At 47.1% G+C, this 22,035-nt stretch overlaps 2 protein-coding genes across 4 annotated transcripts; one reads left to right on the forward strand and one right to left on the reverse strand.

Moving 5' to 3' along the window:
• The first annotated feature begins 223 nt into the window (after positions 1-223).
• On the forward strand, positions 224-15,413 carry Vps13 (vacuolar protein sorting 13C). 2 transcript variants are annotated; one of them, XM_017163048.2, is made up of 30 exons: positions 224-374; positions 607-827; positions 2,650-2,736; positions 2,793-2,990; positions 3,053-3,409; positions 3,541-3,762; positions 3,820-3,956; positions 4,027-4,258; positions 4,319-5,813; positions 5,868-6,489; positions 6,549-6,704; positions 6,765-7,107; positions 7,274-7,419; positions 7,482-7,725; positions 7,801-8,073; positions 8,132-8,344; positions 8,404-8,513; positions 8,573-9,166; positions 9,246-9,806; positions 9,870-10,028; positions 10,095-10,703; positions 10,760-10,887; positions 10,949-11,791; positions 11,861-12,233; positions 13,165-13,986; positions 14,044-14,144; positions 14,210-14,348; positions 14,409-14,692; positions 14,755-14,893; positions 14,955-15,413. In XM_017163048.2, exons 2-30 carry the CDS (start codon positions 728-730, stop codon positions 15,198-15,200), a joined length of 9,933 nt encoding a protein of 3,310 aa, XP_017018537.1. In that variant the 5' UTR covers positions 224-374; positions 607-727; the 3' UTR covers positions 15,201-15,413. The 2 variants fall into 2 exon arrangements, with proteins under 2 accessions (XP_017018537.1, XP_070140184.1); XM_070284083.1 differs by lacking the exon at positions 224-374 and having other exon boundaries at positions 434-827.
• Positions 14,729-21,816, reverse strand: blow (blown fuse). 2 transcript variants are annotated; one of them, XR_011444498.1, is made up of 5 exons: positions 21,667-21,816; positions 19,852-20,142; positions 17,487-17,768; positions 14,970-17,096; positions 14,729-14,886 (listed from the first exon to the last, which is right to left on the reverse strand). XR_011444498.1 is itself a non-coding variant. In XM_017163051.3 (4 exons), the coding sequence occupies exons 2-4, from the start codon at positions 19,901-19,903 to the stop codon at positions 15,520-15,522; spliced, it is 1,911 nt and encodes a 636-aa protein (XP_017018540.1). In that variant the 5' UTR covers positions 19,904-20,142; positions 21,667-21,816; the 3' UTR covers positions 14,729-15,519. The 2 variants fall into 2 exon arrangements, 1 of the variants encoding a protein (XP_017018540.1); XM_017163051.3 differs by having other exon boundaries at positions 14,729-17,096.
• Positions 21,817-22,035: the final 219 nt, after the last annotated feature.

Genomic DNA, 22,035 nt, shown 5'->3' on the forward strand with positions numbered 1-22,035 from the left:
CGTTTTAAATTTTCGTTTCTTGACTGCACGAAATAAGCTGCGATCCACTGTATATACCGACTACACAAATAATATCATTTGTCCCTGGTGAACAATCATATATTTAATAAGACTTTAATAAATTTCAAGTATACCTCATCAAGAAAGACTAACTGACTTTAGAGATAAACCAGAAGAACCTGTCTTTAAAATTAAAGGAAATTAAACTTCAAAATATTTATAAAAATTATTCCCGAAATTATGACAACAGCATTTAGCCCACTGTGCGCTGGCGCTGCGGGCCGAGGCAGTGAATGAATGCCCCCAACAGCTGTCAGTTTCAAACGAGCATCGAAGGCGCGTCGGAATATTGTTATTGCGTGGAAATGCGGCTGGTAAATTGGTTGTTATAATGCAGATAAGCCAGTCGATGCACATGTGTTGTGTTGTGCCGGAATACGCCATATCGCCGCTCGCTCCGTACAGTGTTTTTAAAACTTCAATGAATTAGGCCTGGCGAATTTGATTAAATTGTTTCTTTCCTATAACGATGACATCATCCACGCCGTGTTTTTAATTCGCCTCTCCGTTCCATCTGTTTTGTTTCTGTGCTTGCGTACATTTTAGAAAAATCTTAGCCCCCACAACGACCGCGACCACAAGTATCTCTGAAAAAGCAAACTCTCAAGCAATTGGAATACACCGAAGAAAAATCAATAGAAGAACCGAACCTCAGCGCTAGGACAAGATGGTCTTTGAGGCGGTGGTAACGGATGTGCTGAACAAGGTCCTGGGCGACTACATAGAGAACTTGGATCGGAAGCAGCTGAAAATCGGCATTTGGGGAGGTAAGTCTCCTGTCGTCGTCTCCCCCGGGACATGACACAATTATGCTTAAAGTTCAAACACGCAAATCCATCATTTCACCCCATGTTTATTGCTCTATCTCCACGCAAGTACAAAGAACAACAGCGACGACCTTATCCTTGGCAAAATTACGATTAGTGACCTAATTCTACACAAAAGTTGATGAGAAATTGAGCGGCATTCGCACAGGCATGCGAGAATCGCCAGCAAAAGCACATTCTCCAACGGGCTGCTCCCCCATGAGAGCTGGCGAGAGGATGCGGATGGTTGGCCACAGATGTATGGGCGGTGGTTGGCCAACTGTTGCATCTCTGTGATGCCATGCGTGTGCGGTCTCTGTTTATATTATTCCTTCGCTTTCCGTCTGCGTTTTTATCTATTATACATATATATATTTACTTGTATCGGGTGTCTGTGTGAAACGTAAACAACACCCGGCCTTTTATCTTAGGGCTCTTGCTCATATTACTTAAAACTGCCAATGCGTTGGCATTCCATGTCCAATTGCCTCAGGCAAATGGAGCTCACTCAGAGACTTAATATAGGCCTAGCCTCAACCCCAGGGGTCGCATTGCCACGCACATATTTTTGTTACACTGTAAATGAGTTTAAAAATACAAGAAGAGCCAAACAAACGGGTTTGTTTGTGATTTGTGGCGCAGGTCGGGAGTTGACAGACGACGACCAGGCCAAGCCTGTTTTATATTGGCTGAGCTTGAACTTGATGACATAATGCTGGCTCAGCGGCTTCGTAAATTGGTGTCAAACTGGCATTATTTTAAATATAATTTGCATGTTATAAGATTATTCTTTGGGACTTCCCCTAGCAGTTTAATTTCCCTGTATAAAAATAGTTGCGATGTTATTTATTTATTTCTTATATATTTACCCATTTATTATATTAGTAATCACATTTGTTATAATATTATTAAAGCATGTTATTTTCGCAGCTGCTCAAGTCCTCTGTGTAGAATACTCTTAATCTAATCAACATTAACCCTTATAAATATGTCAATAAGTCGGTTATTCCTAATTTCACTTTCGACTCGAAAGTTTCGAGATTTAACCCTGATTTAACTAAAATCTTCTGGAAGCGAAACCCAGAACGGGTCCAATTAGTCGTCTCCGCTCATTGTACATATATGAAATGATTTATTTTTGCTTTCGTTTGTACATATTCATAATGAATGATTCACGCTTGCATTCAACAAGCTTAATGAGTTGTTAGCTGTAAAAAAGAAAAAAATTGAGATCGATTTCTTAAGTACTATATTTACTATCTTGTTGAATATTATTTACTTTATTAAGTCCTTGCTCTATTTGTAACAAAGTAATTCCATTAAAACCTTTGATTTCTTAAAAACAATTGCATCATTAGTTAGATTTCCAGGAATCACATATCTTAGCACTTCATATCGGCTGTTGAAGAAGCTCCAAGAGGTTGACTGGTCATTAAACTATTGACCCACATGCGTTATTCAATATAAATTCACCGTATTCATTTGCTCATTTGGCATGCCAAGCACAACAAACACTTAACAAATAAAAGGCGGCATGCCCAAAATGCCAGCCATTGGCAAATAGGATATCACACACTCTCTGGATATCACACACTGCGTCGTAAGACCATAAAGCCGGCATACATATATACAGCTGGTGACCTTCGTAAGAAATTCACCCATTGCTCGCTCCCTTCGCAATTAATCAGCAATTAGTCAATGGGCATTTGCTTCTACAGGCACGATTGACTGATTACCGAATGTGATAAGACTAATGGAATCAATTCTATCTTTGTTTTGGCAGGCGATGTGGTCTTGCAGAACCTCAAGATACGCGAGAATGCCCTGGACGAGTTGGACTTGCCCGTGCAACTCATCTACGGCTACCTGGGTGAGTATAACGTTAAAGTTTAACCAAGTTCATTGACCATTTAATTCAATTTACAGGAAAACTTGTGCTCAAAATCCCGTGGAAGCATCTCTACACTCAGCCGGTGATTGTCAACATCGAAGACCTCTACGCCCTGGTCACACCCAACAACAATGTTCAGTACAATGCCGAAAAGGAGGCCAAGTATGAGATGGATATTAAAAAGGCGGCAATGGCTGCTCTGGAGGCAGCTCGCAAAAAGGAGCTGGAAAAGGGTAAGCAGAAGTTACAAGAACAATTTTAATTAAATATTAATTATTATTTCGTAACATTTTAGATCTGCCCGCGCCCAATGCTGGCTTTACCGAGAAGCTGACGGCCCAGATCGTCAACAATCTGCAGGTGCAGATCACCAATGTACATTTGCGGTATGAGGATACCACCACGACGGGAAGTCCCTTCTCATTTGGTATATCGCTGCACGAGCTGGAGCTCTATACCACCGATTGTAATTGGGAAAAGTGCTATATGGCCCAACAGGCGGCGCAGGTCTTCAAAATAGCGAATCTCTCTTGCCTGTCCGCCTATATGAACTGCGGCGGCAAGCTCTACGGCGAGGATAAGAGCCATCTTGCCGAACAGTTCCAGACAAACATTGCTCGGAAGGAGTCGCAGCCAGCCAACTACCATTATGGTAAGTTCATGTATAAGTCTATACTGTATTTTATGTTATTTATAATTTAAAAAATATTAAAAATCGCCAATCACGAAATAGAAAAACGTTGGAAAAATATTTAACAATAAATAAATAAATTCCCATTGCAGTCTTGGGTCCCATCTCTTGCAATGCCAAGCTAAAGCTAAACATGAATCCTGAGCTGGATGAGCCGGCATTCGAGAAACCAAAAATCGATCTAACCCTTGAGATGGAGAAGCTGAACGTGGGTCTGACCAACACGCAGTTTGATAATATCATCAAGCTGGGGGATGCCATGAATCGCCAACAGCTGGGCATGCCCTACCGCAAATATCGCCCCTACAACCTACGTAAATATCTTGTCCATTTCTCTAGTCAAGTTATTTACTTTTATTTCAATTAAACAGCCATCAAGGGACATGCCAGGGAATGGTGGAAATTTGCCATAACCGCTGTTCTGGAGGAGGATGTGAAGAGACCCAATAGGAGCTGGACTTGGGAGCACATCAAGGAGCATCGCGATCGCTGTCACACTTATGCACAGGTTCTTCTTCGACTCTTAATCAATAATATTCCTTAATAATAATTCGTTAAATATTAAAATCAAATTTCAGAAATACAAAGAGCATTCCCTGAGCAAAAAGCCGCCCGCCGTGCTGGTTGAAACCTGCAACCTGCTGGAGCAGGAACTGGACATAGTTAACCTGCTGCTGATACGCCAGCGAGTCAATATCGAGATTGCAAAGCAGCGCGAGGCGGCGCCCGAGGAGAAGGCGGGATGGTTCAGCGGCTGGGGCTGGGGTGGCGGAGCCAAGAAGGAGGATCAAACAGAAGGCCAGAATTTGGGCAAGTTAAAAAATACGATTTCTGGAATAATTTTAAATTAAAGAAGCCCTTTAATTGCAGTGGAAAAGTTCGAGGCAGCCATGACAAGCGAGGAGAAGGACAAGATGTACAGGGCCATTGGTTACCAAGAGAACGTGAAGCCCACGGATCTGCCTGAGAGCTACGAGGCCATCAAGATGAACTTTAAGCTAATCGCCCTGGAAGTGGGCCTGTACAAGGAGGAGAAGAATGGACACGGAGAGTTTAAGGGCTTCCACGAACTGCCCTCGCTGGTCCTTCTCAAGTTCTCGATGGCCACGGCTGCGATCACCCAGCGACCTGCCGCCGAAGCCCTGAGCATTACCGCCGGCATGAGGGAGCTCAAGGTGACGGGACTCAAGTCCGGAGAGAACACACCCCTGCTGATAGAGTCAAAGATCACCGACGAGTTCAACCTGCTGGATGTGTTCTTTGAGACGAATCCCCTAGACAAAAAGTGCGATCAGCGTGTTAAGGTGGTGGCACGTCCACTACAGATCGTGTTCGATGCCCCCACCGTTGTGGCCCTAATCACTGCCTTCAAGAGGCCGGAGGATGTGACGCTCTCCCGGTTTGAAGATGCCGCCAGCTCACAAATTTCCAACTTCAAGGAGCGTTCGGCCACCGGAATGCAGTACATGATCGACAAGAAATCGGTGCTGGACGTGGACATCTTGCTCATGCCGAACATTCTGATTTTGCCCGACAAAGGAGTGTACAGAGAGGGTGAGACGTCCCTGCTGGTCCTGAGCATGGGCCAGGTGCAGCTGTCCAGCACTCCGCGCAACGAGTCGTCCAATCTGATGAACATGCTTTCCACCGGCGAAGAGAAGGTCGACATTCTAAAGGCGGTGATGGACAACGCCTATGACAGGTTTACCGTCAAGGTGGCGGATGTCCAAATGCTGGTCGTCCAGGCTGGGGAGCCGTGGCAGGCGGCGCTGGCGCATGCCGAATCCACGGATATGCACGTTCTGCGACCCGTCTCCCTGCAAGTAACTGCCGCACTTTGTGTGATCGACAACGATCCGCGGCTGCCCAAGATCAAGGTGGACATCGACCTTCCGTCGGTGCTGGTCAACGTCTCGGAGGATCGCGTTATTCTCGCCATTAGAGTGGCCCTGAGCATACCTCTGCCAGAGCAGCAGCAACAACAGCCCGGGCTGCGCGACACTCGGACTAGTTCGCGCAGCTCCATGTCCATATCGACCTTCTTGAACAAAGAAGTGAAAAAGATGAACGTCGGAGCAACCGCACAAGCAGCCACGCCTGCGGTGGCCTTTGATGAGATCACGCAGTACACGAATTTGGATGTTAACTTTTCCATGGGCGAAATATATTTCGTTCTCTTCCAGTCCGACAGATGGAACGAGACTAGCACCAACAATTCCGGCATGCCCACCATAGTGGAGCAGGCATTGGAGACCCCTGAAGAGGGACATCGAGTGCCGACAGCACGCCAAATTCTCTCAATTGAAATTCGGCGACTTGAGGCCCATTTCACGTCGCGAACCTACGAGTCTGTGGCAGCGGTGAAGTGAGTAAATCAATATGTGGTGTGTCCTGGTTAATTAATTCCTTTCCCTTTCAGGCTGGGAGACATCAACCTGCGCCAGTACGGCTGCCCGGACATGGAGACATTGGATGTGATACACACGCCCAAATCTGAGAATAGCTCAAACTATCTGTTCACCGTCTCCTGCACACTGGCTGACAAGACGTCCCCGGAGTTTGGCACCAAGTACAACTCTACAGAGCAGCTGATCGTGGCCAACTTTGAGGTACTGCAGATTGTGCTGCACCAGGAGTGCCTAAGGAAACTCATGGAAGTGGCGAACAATTTCCAATGCAATCTGGATCTCGTGCTGTCCAACAACAGGCGACTGGATAGGACGACTTCTGCCGGTGGCGGCGATGGCATCCGGCAAAAGCTGAACGTTATCCTGGAGGACACCGAGCAGGTAATGACCACCAATCAGATGAAGCGCCGCAAGAATCAGCGGTATGGCGTCGTGGAGAGTGTGAAGGTTCGCATGATTGCGAATCTGGCCCAAGTGGGCCTGAAGCTCACATCTCAGAAGCGAGACTTGACCGAGCTGAACGTGAGCAAGTTCGTATGCAGTTTGATCATGAAGAGCTCCTACACGGAGGTCAACATTGGGCTCAAGGACATACAGGTTGTGGATCTAAATCCGAATACCATACACAGAAATGTAAGTGCTCCCCTTCAACGGCCCCAAGGTATAAATAATACGCCACTATGACCCCTCAGATCCTGAGTATTGTGGGCAAGGACGCCTTCAACTGCCAGGTGGTGCTCTTCAACAAGCAGGAGACTCTCGACTACAACTCGGACGACATGAAGATTACCGTGGACATTGGCTGCTTGAGAATTATCTACCTAAACTGGTTCGTTGCAGGCGTCTTGGTAAGTTACTTGTCCTTGATTGCATATATTTTTCTTATTAATCCTTTGCGACTCTTACAGGATTTCCTTAATCACTTTTCTGAGGCGCAGGCCACCATATCGCAGGCCAGCGCTGCGGCGGCAGAATCCGCCCGCCAGAAGGCCATGGATGCCTACGAAACGGCCACGCGAATGAAGCTTAATATTCGCATCAAGGCCCCTATTATCATAGTGCCCACTAGTTCTCGGTCCCTGAATGCATTGGCGCTTGACTTGGGACTGCTAGAGTTGACGAACAACACGGTGGAGATAGCGGTGGCCAACGAAGAACGGCTGGCGGTCATCGATGAGATCAAGCTGCTCATATGCGATGTAAAGTTAACCAAGGTGACCATAATGGATGGCAATGAAAGCGCTGTTGATGGTGAGTGCAAGAAAATAGCAGAAAATAAAGATTTATATATAAAATATCTTAGTAAATGAAGTAATAGATAAAAACAAGGCCTATTTATTCCTTTTTATATACTAAAACAATCTCCTTTTAATTAAATAAATATATGTTTTTTTGCAAATTCCTTATTTTTATTTAGAAATTGACTCTGCGGTAGGCTATTTGTCCAAATCAAACATGATGAACCCCATGAGCTTCACCTTATTGGTCACACGTAATCTGTCCTACGGCTGGTACAAGGATGTGCCCGAGCTGAGCCTCTCGGGTCGTCTTAAGTCCATTGAGGTAAGTTTTATTTCAGTTTATGTTGTGGAGAGGATTTACATCGATAACCATTATAACCACAGCTCACTCTGTTTGCTGATGACTTTGCCCTGGTGATGCTGGTTATGAATTACAATCTGAGCGAGGGTTTGGATGAGTTTCCTCCTAGTGAAGAGGAACCGCCTAAGCCGAAACCGAGGTCCCCGGAAAGGCGGCTCTCCCGTGTGGATCGCCAAACGCGCAGTCCGCTTCCCAAATCAGAAAAGATTGTCGAGGCCATCAAGTTTAACTTTCAGTTTGATGGCGTGATCATAAACCTAATGGAGAGTAAGTACCCACCCGAAAGGTGTCCAAGTGACTTGTGTTTCTTCCAACATAAATGTTGTATTTGCCCTTCTTTAGGCGAAGACGAAGGACTGGCTCGGTTCGGAATTTATTTCCTATCGCTCAAGGGCACCAAGCTGGACAATGGCACCCTGAGCACCTCGGTGGTTCTGTGCAATATCCAAGTGGACGATACGCGCAAGAAATCAAAAACTCAGATCCGGCAGTACCTGAGCCGCAAGGATTGGGTAGAGCCAAAGCTCAAAACGGATGAGATCATTGACGTGTGCTACAACGAGCGCAACTTTATGGTGGATATGACGGCCATTATAAAGGAGAACGACACCTTTGGTAGGTCTTGAAGGGTTCTCCTTTATCCTTAACAATGTAATGTATATTTTTTTTGCAGCTGAGGTCCGTGTGCGTGGCTTTGACTTGATCGTCTGCATCGACTTTCTGCTCAGGCTTTCCACCTTCTTCAGCCTGCCAGCCGATGATAAGCCACCTGCAGCCGCAGAGGCAAAGGCTCAATCAGTGACGGCAACGGTGCAAGAGTCCCAGAAAACCTTGCGACAATCCACCGTAGGAGCAGCCAACGAGATAATGGCAAAGGAGTCCTCTGGTAATTATAAAGAGTAGGCACCTCAAGTCTCCTCTTAATGCAAGAAATTTGTATTTCAGTGCAACCAGCTGTGAGCAAGAAGGTCAACCTCATACTGCACATTGACGAGCCGGATATAATACTGGTGGAGAATCTGGAGGATCTCAACACCAGTTGCATCATTTTTAATGTAAGCCGAACAATTAGTTAAATAAATTCGTAGCTAAGTTGTTCACCCACCTTTTGCAGGCCCATGCCCATCTGAATTTCCGCAGCATAAACGAAAAACAGATCATCAATGGGCAAATCGATGCCCTCAAGATGTACATGTGCGCCTTTCTGCCCGAGCGACGCGAAATCACCCGCCACTACATCCTCCATCCGTGCGTGATTAGCCTGCAGGGCTCCACGCCCGAGGAGGAGGGCATGCACATAAGCCTCAAGCTGAGCGACATCATCATCAACGTATCACCGGCCACCATTGAGCTGCTGAACAAGGCGATGGTGAGCCTCACCAGTGGAAAAGTGGTAAACCAGGCAGTGGCCGAGGATGCGCGCAACCATTCGAATCTGTGGAAGCAGCATCGCTTCCAAAGCCGCAACTACTGGTTCACGCGAGTGGACAAGGGTGTCGAGGCCCTGGAATACGAGGCCACCACTGCTGCGGCTCCAGTGGCCAAAGCTGAGAAGTGCGTGATCGAGATGCCCAGCATTACGCTTGTCATTGAGTCCGGCGTGGGCTACTACACCAAGCCCCTCATTTCGCTGGACACCCGCATTACGGCCGTATTCAACAATTGGAGCCGCAATCTCACTGCCCAGGGCTCACTGACGGTGAACATGGTAAGTAGCTTGAAATTACGAATAATATCTACCAGAGATTGATTGATATTTGTATGTATAACTCTTTCTTTTTCCGCAGAACTATTATAACCAAACCCTGGCCGAGTGGGAGCCTATCATCGAGCTGAACGAGGTGGTGGGCCGCAATGGCGTCCGCGAGTATACGCCGTGGGAACTGAAGTTTGAAATGGGCATGGAGAAGGTGCAGAACGAGGCGAATGAAGAGGAGGAAGAGCAGCAAGCGATGCACATGAATATCCATTCGAAGGAGACGCTTGAGATAACGCTGAGCAAGACCTGTCTGGGCCTGCTTGGCGAGCTGGCCGAGGCCTTCTCGCAGGCCATCGATGAGAAGGGTCTGTCCAAGCCCGGTATCGTGGCGCCCTACGTGCTGGAGAACGACACGGGCTTCGATGTCAATCTGGATCTGCGTAAGGGCATGTTTACGCTGCACGAGGTGCACTGCGGAGCCACCGCGGTGCCCAATAGCACTCTTCTCTTGTCCAACTATTCTGTTGACGTTGACCCCAGTGCCATACAGACCTGCACCATTTCGGCGGGCGGACGAGCCTACTTGCAGACCAAGGATCTGAGCACATTGTCCGACGAGGATGCCGAGGACTATACTTTCTATGTGACGGTTTGTAGTCTCAACTCTGAGTAACAGTGAGGTTTGTAAGCTTACAGATTGGCTTTCCCTTAGATTGGCGACATTGGCAAGGAGATCGCATTGCCGGTGTCCAAATCGGACACCCGATTCTTTAACCTAATGCGCAGCTCGACGCACGAGCCCTGGGGAATCGTTTCCGAGGTAAAGCAGGAATATGGAACCACCAAAGTCAACATCCATGGTGTCGTCAGTGTAAGTCCCAGCTGGATTGCTATAGCATTTGATTCTTGAGTCTCAAGTCCCAAACTCTCACCACAGATCCACAATCACTTCACGTGTCACATAGACATTTATCGACGCAACACGAATCCCACCGCGGATAACTTTGAGGATATCTATGTGGGGCAGGCCAAGAAGGGAGAGGTGTTCCATGTACCGCTCCATGCCATTTACGCAGACGCCAAGGACTTGTACTTCTCCATGCAGGGCTACAGAACCTCGGTGCAGGGCATTGCCTGGAACACGAACCCCTCGGACTTCAATTACTCGCACCAGCTGCACTGCAATCCGACCAAGACATTCGAGCCGCTTTACATCAACGCCCAGCGTAAGAAGACGGAGATCTACAACGAGTACTCGAACAAATACACGATGCTCAGCGCCTTCTATACGATTCACCTGCGCCCGCCGCTCTACCTGCGCAACTCCCTGCCCATCAACATCATGGTTTCTGTGGCCGGGTGCTCGGTGATGAAGGAGGAAAATCTGGATGCACAGTCCTCAATGCAACTCAGCAAGGAAAGCTCCATTAGAGAGGAGTTTCTGGACTACGGCGAGAAGGAGGTAAAGTCCGGTAATGTGCTCCATCTGCCCACCGTCCGACTGTCCACCAAGGGTACAGAATCGAAGAGTGTCCTGGTCGTAAGGGTAAGTTGACCCCTTTCACTAGAAAGGCAATGAATAGTAACCAATTCTCCGCTTAGCTGGTTCAATACCTGGAGAAGGACTGGTCTTGTACCACCGAGGTTTCGGACTACTCTGGCGACATTGCCACCTGGACGTTCTCATCGTACGACTCGGAGATGAAGGTGGACAAGGATCTTTATGTCAAGTGAGTAGCTACAAGCTGGTATAAGCGAGCTCTGGTTAGAGTTAATTTCCTTCTTCCGCAGAGCTGAAAACCGGCATGGCAGCCTGATGCTCACGCTATTCAGCCCCTTCTGGATGATCAACAAGACGGGACTGATGCTCAGTTACCAGACGGAGTCGACATCCGTGGACGTTCTATACCATCCGCCTGAATATTCCGGACCCATTCTGTTGACTTTCCGGGATAAGCTCTTCTTTGACAAGAAGAAGGCTTCTATTCGCTGCGACAACGGCAACTGGAGCGAGAAGATACCTCTAGACATAGCTGGGGCCATCGGCGAGGTCACTTGCCAGGCGAACGACATGAATTACCACATCGGTGTCCACAACCATTTGACGCAGAACTCGTTGACCAAGCAGATCACCTTCATCCCCTTCTACATCGTGTGCAATCGGTGTCGTTTCCCCATTGAACTGCAGGAGCAGAGCCGCCCGGCGGATCCCTGGCTGCTTCTCGAGACAAACCAGTTCGAGCCGCTTTGGCCGAAGACGGAGAGCAAGAACAACCTGGTGGTGCGCGTCGAGGGCAAGATAACGCCGGCCTTCGACTACACGGAGGTGATCTGCACGCTGCTTAAGCTCGAGGACAGCAAGTACGGCGGCATCAATGTGGACGTTCAGACCACGGAGGGCGGAGTGTACATCACGTTCACGGAATACAAGACGGCTGACGCCCCCGGAATGCTGATCAACCACACTAGCCACCAGATCGTCTACTACGAGAAGGGGACGCACAATGAGCACATCCTGAATGCCAAGAGCACCATCATGTACGCCTGGGACGATCCGACGGGTCCCAAGGTGCTCGTGTTTGGTTCCAACAAGCAGGAGACGGACCTCAAGCGGGACAACATCGGCGAAGTTGTGTAAGACTATCTCATATTCCAGTAATGTATATTTATCCCTGCTAATCGGGGTTTTCTTTTCATTGACAGCACCGAGAATGGCGAGAAGGTGCTGTGGATATCCTTCCTGGACGGCCTGCAGCGAGTGTTGCTATTCACCGAAGACGAATCCATTGCCCATCGTACCGAGAGCACCGCTGCCCTGCAGTCCATCACCCAGAGCATCGATCTGCGCATCCACGGCATCGGTTTCTCATTGATAAACAACGAGTCTGGTCTGGATATTCTGTATCTGGGCATCACCAGCTCTGGCATCATCTGGGAGTCGAAGAAGACGACCAAGAAGCGCTTCAAAGAGATGACAATTAACGATAATGCGCTCATCGAATCCGAGTATCAACGGTACCTGACGCACCAGAAGGTCAACGATGTCCAGACGTACAAGCTGGACAATAAGTTCCCGGTAATTATTGCGTGATTTAATTAGTTATTTATATAAAGCTAACAGTTGGTATTAAACTATCTACTAACTTATGTTTTAAGAGCATTAGTTGCTGCGGCAAGGGACATTTTAGTCAGAAGTTTCCCACTCAGAGAAGGATGGGTTTATCTTCTTTGGGATATGCTAATTTTTATACCCTTGCATGGTATTATAATTTCAGTCAGAAGTTTGCAACGCAGTGAAGGAGACGTTTCCGACCCTATAAACCATATAAATTCTTGATCAGCATCAACAGGGGAATCTATCTAGATATGTCCGGAAGAAATCGATTTTTTTGTAATTTTTGCAAAATTTTATAAGGGGTTACATCATTCAAATTTTTGATTTTGATAAAAAATTGAATTTTTAACATTTTTAAATGAAGTATGCAGATTTATTAACTGTAGAAAATCTTGCACAGAACAGTTTTCCGATTTAAAATTAATGCTCTTTTGGCCGAGTTATGATATTTTTAATTTTAAAAAAAATCAATAAGTTTTTTAATATAAAAAATCAGATTTTATAATACAAAATAATATTTTTCTAAGTCAAGGAATCATATCCGACCCCATAAACCATATACATATATTCTTGATCAGCATCAACAGGGGAATCTTTCTAGACATGTCCGGAAGAAATCGATTTTTTTTGCCATTTTTGCGAAATTTGATAAGGGGTTACATCATTAAAATTAGCAAAGATGGCCAAAAATTTTGATTTCTTTAAATTTTAAATTTGGTATGCAGTTTTTTTAAATTTATAAAAACTAACACAATACTGCTTTCCGAATCGAAATTAATGCATTTTTGGCTTAGTTATGATATATTTTAATTGTTACCTGCAAGGGAATACAAACTTTGGCTGGCCAAAGTTAGCTTTCTTTCTTGTTCATTCTTATTTACTTTCTTTTCAGATCGACTTTGATCAAATGATTTTGAAAAAGACGGTGGATCGCGATATACGACGCAGCTTCTATCCGGCCATTTGGGTGTCCCAGAAGTCGTCGCCATTCCAGAGCCAGCTGCACATGAAGATCAACCGCATCCAAGTGGACAATCAGATCATGGATCCCATATTCCCCGTGGTGTTGGCCCCGATACCGCCGCCCAAGAGCGTGGCCAGTACCACGGCCCTCAAGCCGTTCATCGAGTGCAGCATGGTGCAGCGGATTATGCCCAACTCGTCGGTGCGACAGTTCAAGTACGCCAAGATCCTGATCCAGGAGTTCCTCTTCAAGGTGGATCTGAACTTCCTCACGGCCCTCGCCGACTTGTTCTCCAAGGAAGTCAGCGACGAGACGGAGGCCAAACAGTTCATCCAGGATGTTGAATCCATTGAGCTGCCACTCTCCGCCTTCTTCGAGGATCATTCGTTGCAGGAGCAGAAGAGCTTCTACGACAACTTGCATCTGGGGCCGCTGAAGATTCACGTCAGTTTCTCGATGGCCGGATCGGACACAAAGGCCCTGCCCGGCTTCCTCGGCTCGTTGGTGCAGGGTGTGGGCGTTACCCTGACCGATGTCAACGATGTGGTCTTTCGCCTTGCCTTCTTCGACCGGGAATACCAGTTCTTCACCCAACAGCAGCTGATCAACGAGATCACTTCGCACTACACGGGTCAGGCGCTGAAGCAGCTGTACGTGCTTGTCCTGGGCCTGGATGTTCTGGGCAATCCCTATGGCCTGGTGGTGGGACTCAAGAAGGGTGTCGAGGACTTGTTCTACGAACCGTTCCAGGTAAACTAAGCCATTCAAAGCGATGATATATAGATTGAATCTAAGCCTTATTTTTAGGGTGCTATCCAAGGTCCTGGAGAGTTCGCCGAGGGCCTGGTTCTGGGCGTAAAGTCACTCTTTGGGCACACGGTGGGCGGTGCTGCGGGAGCCATGTCAAAGTATATAACAACTACATTGAAAAATCTTATGAAATTTATAAATAATACGTTTAATGGCTCAACAGAATCACTGGAGCCATGGGCAAGGGTCTGGCCGTGTTGACCTTCGACGATGAATACCAGAAAAAGCGGCGCCAAGGCATACACAATAAGCCGAAGAACTTCCACGAGGGTCTGGCTCGCAGCAGCAAGGGCCTGGTTATGGTTAGTCCTGCTTCAAACCCTTCGTTTTCCCATTTTTAATTTAATTAAAATCCATTTCAGGGCTTTGTGGATGGTGTGACTGGCGTTGTAAGCAAACCAGTGAGTGGAGCTCGCGAACAGGGCGTTGAGGGCTTCTTCAAAGGCCTGGGTAAGGGTGCAATTGGCCTGGTGGCTCGCCCCACTGCTGGTATGGTTGACTTCGCCAGTGGCAGCTTTGATGCTGTGAAACGCGCGGCGGAGGCGGGTGAGGATGTCAAGCGGATGCGTCCGCCACGCTTCCAGCACTACGACTTTGTCCTGAGGCCGTACTGTCACATGGAGGCCATGGGTAACAAAATACTAAAGTAAGTTTGTGTAAGAAGAAATCACAAATCAGACAGTGACTTTGTATACTTTTATTTTAAAGGGAGACGGATAAGAGTAAGTTTGCAACCACAGACAGCTTTATCCACTGCGAGGAGATTATCCAGAAGTCCGAGTACATAATAGTGACCAACTACCGCCTGCTGTACGTCCAGCGCAACGAGATGTTCGGCATCTGGACGGTGAGTTTCACAAATTGCCAAGTTACCAAGATTTCAATATATATATCCTCCGCATCCGTAGTCCCTCTGGTCTTACCTGTGGAGTGAGATTAGCTCCGTGGCGACGGCCTCGCGGGGTGTACAGATCACCGTCAAGACGGAGGCCAAGAAGGTGCTGGGTCTGTTCAGCCCCAAGGAGTCGACCCGTAAACTGGTCCTGCTGGCCGATGAGCGGAAGCGTCTGGCCCTGGTGGACATAATCGAATCTCATCTCGCCGATCCCAATCCTCACAGGGTCACGGTCGCCTATCCGGGGAGCAATCAATAATGGACTTGAATTTATTTTCCCAACTGTATTATAATCCAAGCACACATCCCCACGGCACCAGCAACGACATGGAAATCTACCTCGAGCCTGCAAGATTCTGTCTGTCCAAGCACCTGGCACCCGGCACCCTGCAACCCATTGGTAAACGTGTCCTGCTTTTACATATGTCAACAACCATTATGTTTTGATATTAAAATTTTATGTCAAAGTTAATGTGACATCCGGAGAGTGAGTTTCACTAGCCTAGGGACTAAATCTACAATACGGAGACGAACGGTGTCTCTCCGGGGTGTCAGATGTCAGATGATAGGGGCTACGGCTACACCTTCTTCAGGTAGCTGCTGGGCGGCGTGGCCAGCGGCATGATGGGCTCGTAGTTGTTGCAGCCATCGCTTTCGCAGAAGGATGTCAGCGATGCCAGCGCATTGGCGGCCAGCGCCTCCACGCTGAACATGGTGCTCAGGTGGCCGCTGCTTTCGAACTGGTTGATGATCATGTTTACCTTGCTCTTGGCCTCCGCCTTCAGGCATGGCGATGTGGGAAGGCCGGGCAAACCGAGATCTCGTTCGCCGGGACTGCCATCAAAGCCCTCGCCCAGCTCCGAGTCCGTCAGCAGATTCTCCTTCTCGCTCTGCTTGCACTTGGCATTGCTGGGTGACGAACCAGGTGAGCCCGTGCCGGTGGCCTTGGTTCCGCTGCTCTTGTTGAGGCGACTCAGAAACCAATTGCGGGCCAGCTTATCACAGTCCTTGCTCGCCGGACTCGTCTGCGGCGTGGTCTGCGACTTGCGCTGTTTCTTCTGTTCCTTGGTGGGCGTGAGGCCGGGGCTGGTCAGGGGAGACAGCATTTCGGACTCGCCGCCATTCGAGTAGCTCTTCTTTACAGCCTTCTTGAGCCGATCTGGACTGGGACCGCCCGGCGACAGCTGATTGGAGAGCTCGCTGTGCACGGTTTTGACACGGGCCTGGAAATCCAGCGACATGCCGCCATGCAGGCTCGATGGTTGGGGTTGAACGTGGATGTCGCTCTCAGTGTTGAGCAGGCCAAAGGACTCTACCTCACCGTCTGTGGCAACTGCAGGCGCGGCGGCTTCCTGCAGCGGCTGAGCCGGACACTTGGGCACATCGTACTCAAAGCGACGGGCCAGTGAGCTGGGACTATTATTCTTTTCGGGCAGCTTCGGCAGCACCACTGCGGCGGAGTCTATGAGCCCGTAGACGGGCGAGGGCTCCTCGTAGATGATATCCGCTGCCGTGTAGGTGGACTTCTTCTGGACCGGCGGCGTGGGCAGTTTGCGAGGAATCGGAATCTTTAGGGGCAGATGGGCACCGGCATCTCCGCGGATGGCCGCCTCGATGGCGTGAATCCACTCTTTGGCATCGACCTCATTGTTGGCCTGGTACACGAACTTCTTGTTGGGGTCATCGGTGGTGATTTGAAAGCAGATGTCGCGCCGTTTGCCCTCGCCGAAGTGCTCAATCTCGATGGAGGAGCTCTTCAGGTAGAGGGTGCTGCTCGGCCGGCATGCCGTGGGTCCATCCGCATAGCACAGCATCCAGTCGTTGAGGATGCCACAGTAGCACTTGCGGGTCTGGTCGAAGAACAGCCGCTTTGGTACGATCCGCTGGAGCTGGCCATACTTGGTGGATCTCTGCAGGGACAAGTGACCAGCGGGAAGATCTGCATAGGGGCAATCGATGATCAGTTCGTGGGTGAAGGTGATCACCTGCTGGGACTCATCCTCCTCCTGTTCCGCACCCGGTCCACCCTGGCAGATCTCGTAGAGCCCCTGGTGGTGCTCCTTCTCCGCTGATCCCGTAACCGGTTGGTGGTGTGCAGAGCAGCGATCCAGAGAACCGCTGCTGCCCAGATCAATGTATTCCCGCGAGGCGGACACTGCAATTAGGGGTAATTAGTGCTAGTTGTTGGCAGCGTGAGTACAGTCAAGCTTTTGCCACTTTAAACCGATCTGAGAATGTTTAGGTTCTCTTGTTTCTTCAAATATTTGGGTGGCAATATATTAGAACATTTTAAAATATTATTATCTGGGTGATTTTATGGCTTAATTATTCATCAGCCATCTCAAAACCGTAAGACTAATGGGAATTTAACTTCAGATACTTTCAAAAATGTAAGTAACTCAAAAGAGAAGACAAAATAAAATCAAAAGTAGTTCTGAAAGGTATTTTCTCTCTGTGTAATAATTAAGATCGCTTCTGTTCCAAGTTAATGGTTTGAGTAATAGAAGTTTGACTGTAAACATTTAGTTTTCGCGGGATCACTCACGCGAGTTCCTCGACGAGGATGGGGATGCGAGTATCTCCAGATAGCCGCTGGGACCGGTCTCCGCGCCCACCTTGCTGTCGACGCAGTCGACCAGGCTGCTTCGATGGTTAACTGGCGTCGCCTGCTCGTCTGCGCATCCCAGTCCAGATCCGGATCCAGCCAGTAGAATCTCGCAGCGGGCGAGAAGAGCGGCGGTCTGCTCCGCGGCCGTCATGTGGAAGAGGTTCGAGGCATTCTCGTACTCCGAAGTCTCAAGCGAGGCTCGGAAATGGGCGCGCACATCTGCAAGACAAAGAGAAACAGTGGATGGGATGGTGAGTTCTAATGCTCGGCTTCGGCTAAATAAAGCGACAGCGGTCCCATTAGCTATTAATTTTGAAACGCATCATTGGCCCTAATGGCTGAGCAGCAGTTGTGCAAGTCGAAGGGGGCAATTAGTCGGCCGCTGGAGTGGTGTCTCTTCTGCTGCCGAGTGACTCACCGGGCCCGAGAAGTTGAGCTTGAGTACTCCGATTCCAAGCTATGATACCACATACACACAGCACAGCACAAGTGACCTCATAAAGCGCTCGCTCAAGAGTCAACTGCGAATTGACCGCGGCAATTAAAAATAATTTCACTGGCCAAGAAAGTTAACTCTGTTGTCTCTGTGCCTCTGGTCTGGTACCTCCTCCCTCCCTCTCAGAAGTATAAATTATTTAACGGTAAACAACAAAAAGAAAGAACACTGAAATTTGCAAGAAATCTTGTTAAAATTTGAGCACGCAAAGCTCTGGAGAGCTCTTTAAACGTAATAAGTCCGAATATGGGAATAAGAAACAAGAACGAAAAAGGCATGCTTGTCAGGCCCGAACCAGAGACGACTCCCTTGAATAAGCCACTTGGCTTGAGTTTTGGGAACACAGCGTCGTTTTATGATACCCTTAAAGATCGTCAAGCAAATGTTATAAAGTGGGTTTAAAGTGGTTTTATGATTTACTAGAAATTAACCTACGAAAAAAAAGATTTAAAATATAAATATTTGATAGAGGTTCATTTCGTCATTACTTTTTAAAAAGTATATATTTTTATAATTCATAAAAATATATGCAGATTGAAAAACCCACTTGATAAGAGAGTGCATTATCTGGTTATTGAATGTACTTTTCCCCCTACCACTTCCTTTTCGATATTTAAATATAAACTAAACGATATCCCCTTCGGCTGAGATTTTCCCAAAACAATGATAAATGAAAGCAACAGTCATCGGAGGAGGGTTTAATATGCTTCCTATGCCCTGCAGAGCCAGTGAACCGAGACTTGAGAAAATTAAACTGACTACAGAAGACGACGCCAAGGGGATGGGACGGAGGCTAAAACAAGCGCTTTGGGCATAGTTCTGCGGCATGTCCAATCCTCTGTTTATTGTCTGCCTTTTGGATACAGAAACACATGTATGCTGGACACAGTGTATAGGTATAAATATACATTTAAACGATCCGGGGGGAACGGGGCTGTCCAGCGAGGAGACCGAATCGCCCGCGATAAAAATGTACGAAATATACACAGAGCCAAGCGATGGTAAAGAACGAGAAGAGCCAGAGTCTGATGATCATAAGCCAGAACCAGAACAAAAGCGTATTAAAGTTGGACGCCTGCGGAATGAGTCAATAATACTCTGGCACTGGGTTATTGTTAATGCTCGTGTGTCGGAGTTAGCTCTTCCAAGTTGGTTTTGTAATTTTATTTAACAATTTTTGTATACCCTTAATGGGTTTTACATGGGTTTTACAATTTCCTCAATTTTAAATTTAATTTTTTAAAATATTAAATTGAGTAGCATATTTACTTATCTAAAACAATCATTTTCGGTGCGGTTAATTTGTCAATTTGAAAACTGGAAGGGTATACAAGAGTCGGTTGACCGATCTTAGCTTCATTAATTATTAATTACTAACTACCTTTAAGTTTGTTACTCTTTTTTAGCAAAACAAAAACAAACATTTCAATCTATAACGAGAATAGTTTACTTTAGGTATTCCGCAATAAATATATTTTCCAAGTACAAATCCATATATACTAGTTTTTTGTTTGTTTTGTAATTAAATAAGTGCCAAAACCATTACTGATTAGTATACTTATTCGCCTGCAGAGAGAGAAATGCTTATATAAATAGTATAAACAAATGAGATTAGCCTTTATTAAGGTGTTAACTATTCCTACACTATACATTTTGAGCTGAGGCACTAAAAATAAAAAGAATAAAGTGGTAAATATTTGTTTCTAAGGAAAATCTAATTCATTTATGGTCTTTAAAATATTTCTAAATATTTTTTGGTGCATAAAAAGAGGCTTCTTTTCGTGTTATAAAAAATTGTAAACTTACCCAACAAAAACTGCTCGATTTCGGCCCGCTTAGGGGCTGCCTTTGTATCCATGGCTTGTATTTTGTATTTTATTTTCTCGCTGCTTTGTGTTTTTTGTATTTAACGCTCAGTGTTAATTTGAGGCGCTTTGCCTTTTGCTTCTAATGTGCTTTGAGCGCTTGTTGTGCTGCTGATCGTTTGATTTCTCGCCCGGGCTTTATTGTGGCTTCTCTCCGATCTGAATTCGTATCTGTATCTGGCATATCCACCAACTGCACATACAATGTTTTGCCTTAGAAATTAACAGTTTGCTGCGAAAAGCGGATAACACATTTTTATAAGATCACATGCACAACTTATGGACTGCAGTATGTGTAGTATTCCTCGATTCGGAGACACACGCGCTACTGAAGGTGTTCCTGCTGCACCACCGCCGGCAGGGAAACACCTCCCCCGCTGTGAACCCGCTGTGGAGCTATCCTATTAATAGACGGGCTATCGATGCACCACTTGATGCCGCGCGCATCCAGCAGATACGCGTACGCCTCGAAATACAATACAATTTGTATTGCGCCTGCAGCTCGCAGCTCCGCTTTATTCGTTTTATTTTTTATTCTTTATTATTGCCTACTATTTTCGCTTTTTTCGGTTGCACGCTTCGTTTGGCGCCTCATGGAAAATCAACTGATGACGTTATGTGAGCGAGTATCTGGGTATCTGAGTATCTGAGTATCTGCCAGCCAAAAGCTACAGTATCTAGATTCGTTTGTGGGGAAAACGTTGACTGTGCGCCTGCCATTAAATGCCATTACGAAATCTCTCTTTCGAACGCCCAACGCCCCTCTGCACTTGCCTGGGTGTCTCCGTTTTTGTTAAATTTTTTTGTCTTTCTGATTGTCTTCTGTCTGTCATTTGCGGTTTCCACTGTTTTGCGGCCAAGAATTGAATACAAACACGGGTTGCCCGCACGCAGAGGAAGCCCTCGGAACCGGGGACCAAGCCTTTTTAATTGTGAGTCATCTGCAGGGCGACGCGTGTCGCCACAAAGAAGCGACCCTCTGTCCAGAAAAATGCAAATACGGTCGACACAAAGCACTATTTGCCGCAGCGCAAAGTGAGAAAGAGCTTACGATGATGATAATTTTTAAAACAAATCGCAGAGAGATACCCTTAACACCGAAAAACCTTATTAAAAAGTTCATATCTAATAGATATTAAAGATACCACAGATTTTTGACAGAAACTTGTGCTAAGGCTTCAGCTTAGCTCTTTAAATTGATCATAAATATAAGCTAATGAGCTGAAATAACAATTCTAGTTGCCAAGTTCTACTGTGTAAGCAAAATGCTGACCATTTCTCTGGGTGGCACACCACCCGTACGTACACCTGCTAGCAGTACGTGTCCGTAGCCTGCTTTTACTTTTTTCTCTTTTTTTATATCTTGCCCATAAAACAGAAAATATATAATTTCATTGGCTCTGGGACTGGACGTCTGGCAGGCTGGCACTATGTATTTGCTTCGTTTGTGCCAAACGCTTAAATTGTTTATTGATTCAGAACATTTGCAATGCGACACCTTTGTTTTGTTATTGATAAACGCTCGGCGAATTCCCAACGAACAAGTGTCGTCGTCGTTCTGTGGAAAAGCCAAAACAAACTGTTGGCCAGCTGTCTGGCACCGCGACTTTTCCGGCCACGAAATCTCTGTGACAGCCAGTGCGCAGGCGTGTCCGTCTCTGTCTCCCCATCACCACTTCCGGTCATTTTCGATGACGGACCGGCTTCCTGCCGGCACGAACCCCCAATTACGAAATTACGAAATGCATCCACGCACAGAGTTTGATTTTGCATCCGGTTTTCCACGGCGTTCTGACAACGTTGACACCTTTTCGCTCTCGGGCGAACTTTTCCTCGCCGGAGCCAAGAAGCGAGCGCGACTTTCCGGCTGTTGCGCCACCATGAATCACTCGAGCTCAACTGACTGGCTGACTTGGGGCTTTGGTGTGGGCCTCTCTGGCGGCCCCAGCTCTTGTATGGCAGCCGAATGGTAGTCCGAGCGCTGACGAAGTGCCCTCGGCTCTGGTTCTGCACGCAGAGAAATTATAACGATATTTCGGGCTTTACACATTAAGCTTGAATTGTGGGTCTACCTTTTAAAGATTAACTTAAAGGATCTGGAAAGGTAATGTTTCATTAGAATTCC

The sequence above is a fragment of the Drosophila kikkawai genome, chromosome 2R, assembly GCF_030179895.1.
Source record: "Drosophila kikkawai strain 14028-0561.14 chromosome 2R, DkikHiC1v2, whole genome shotgun sequence".
NCBI classification, from domain to species: Eukaryota; Metazoa; Arthropoda; class Insecta; order Diptera; family Drosophilidae; genus Drosophila; species Drosophila kikkawai.

Coding starts and splice junctions, on each gene's coding strand:
- Vps13 (XM_017163048.2), top strand. CDS start 728: ATGGTCTTTGAGGCGGTGGTAACGGATGTGCTGAACAAGGTCCTGGGC. Junction 828..2,649: donor GAAAATCGGCATTTGGGGAG/GTAAGTCTCCTG, acceptor TTGTTTTGGCAG/GCGATGTGGTCTTGCAGAAC. Junction 11,792..11,860: donor GACAACATCGGCGAAGTTGT/GTAAGACTATCT, acceptor TTTCATTGACAG/CACCGAGAATGGCGAGAAGG.
- blow (XM_017163051.3), bottom strand. CDS start 19,903: ATGGATACAAAGGCAGCCCCTAAGCGGGCCGAAATCGAGCAGTTTTTG. Junction 17,769..19,851: donor AATCGAGCAGTTTTTGTTGG/GTAAGTTTACAA, acceptor TTTGTCTTGCAG/ATGTGCGCGCCCATTTCCGA. Junction 17,097..17,486: donor ATCCTCGTCGAGGAACTCGC/GTGAGTGATCCC, acceptor CCCTAATTGCAG/TGTCCGCCTCGCGGGAATAC.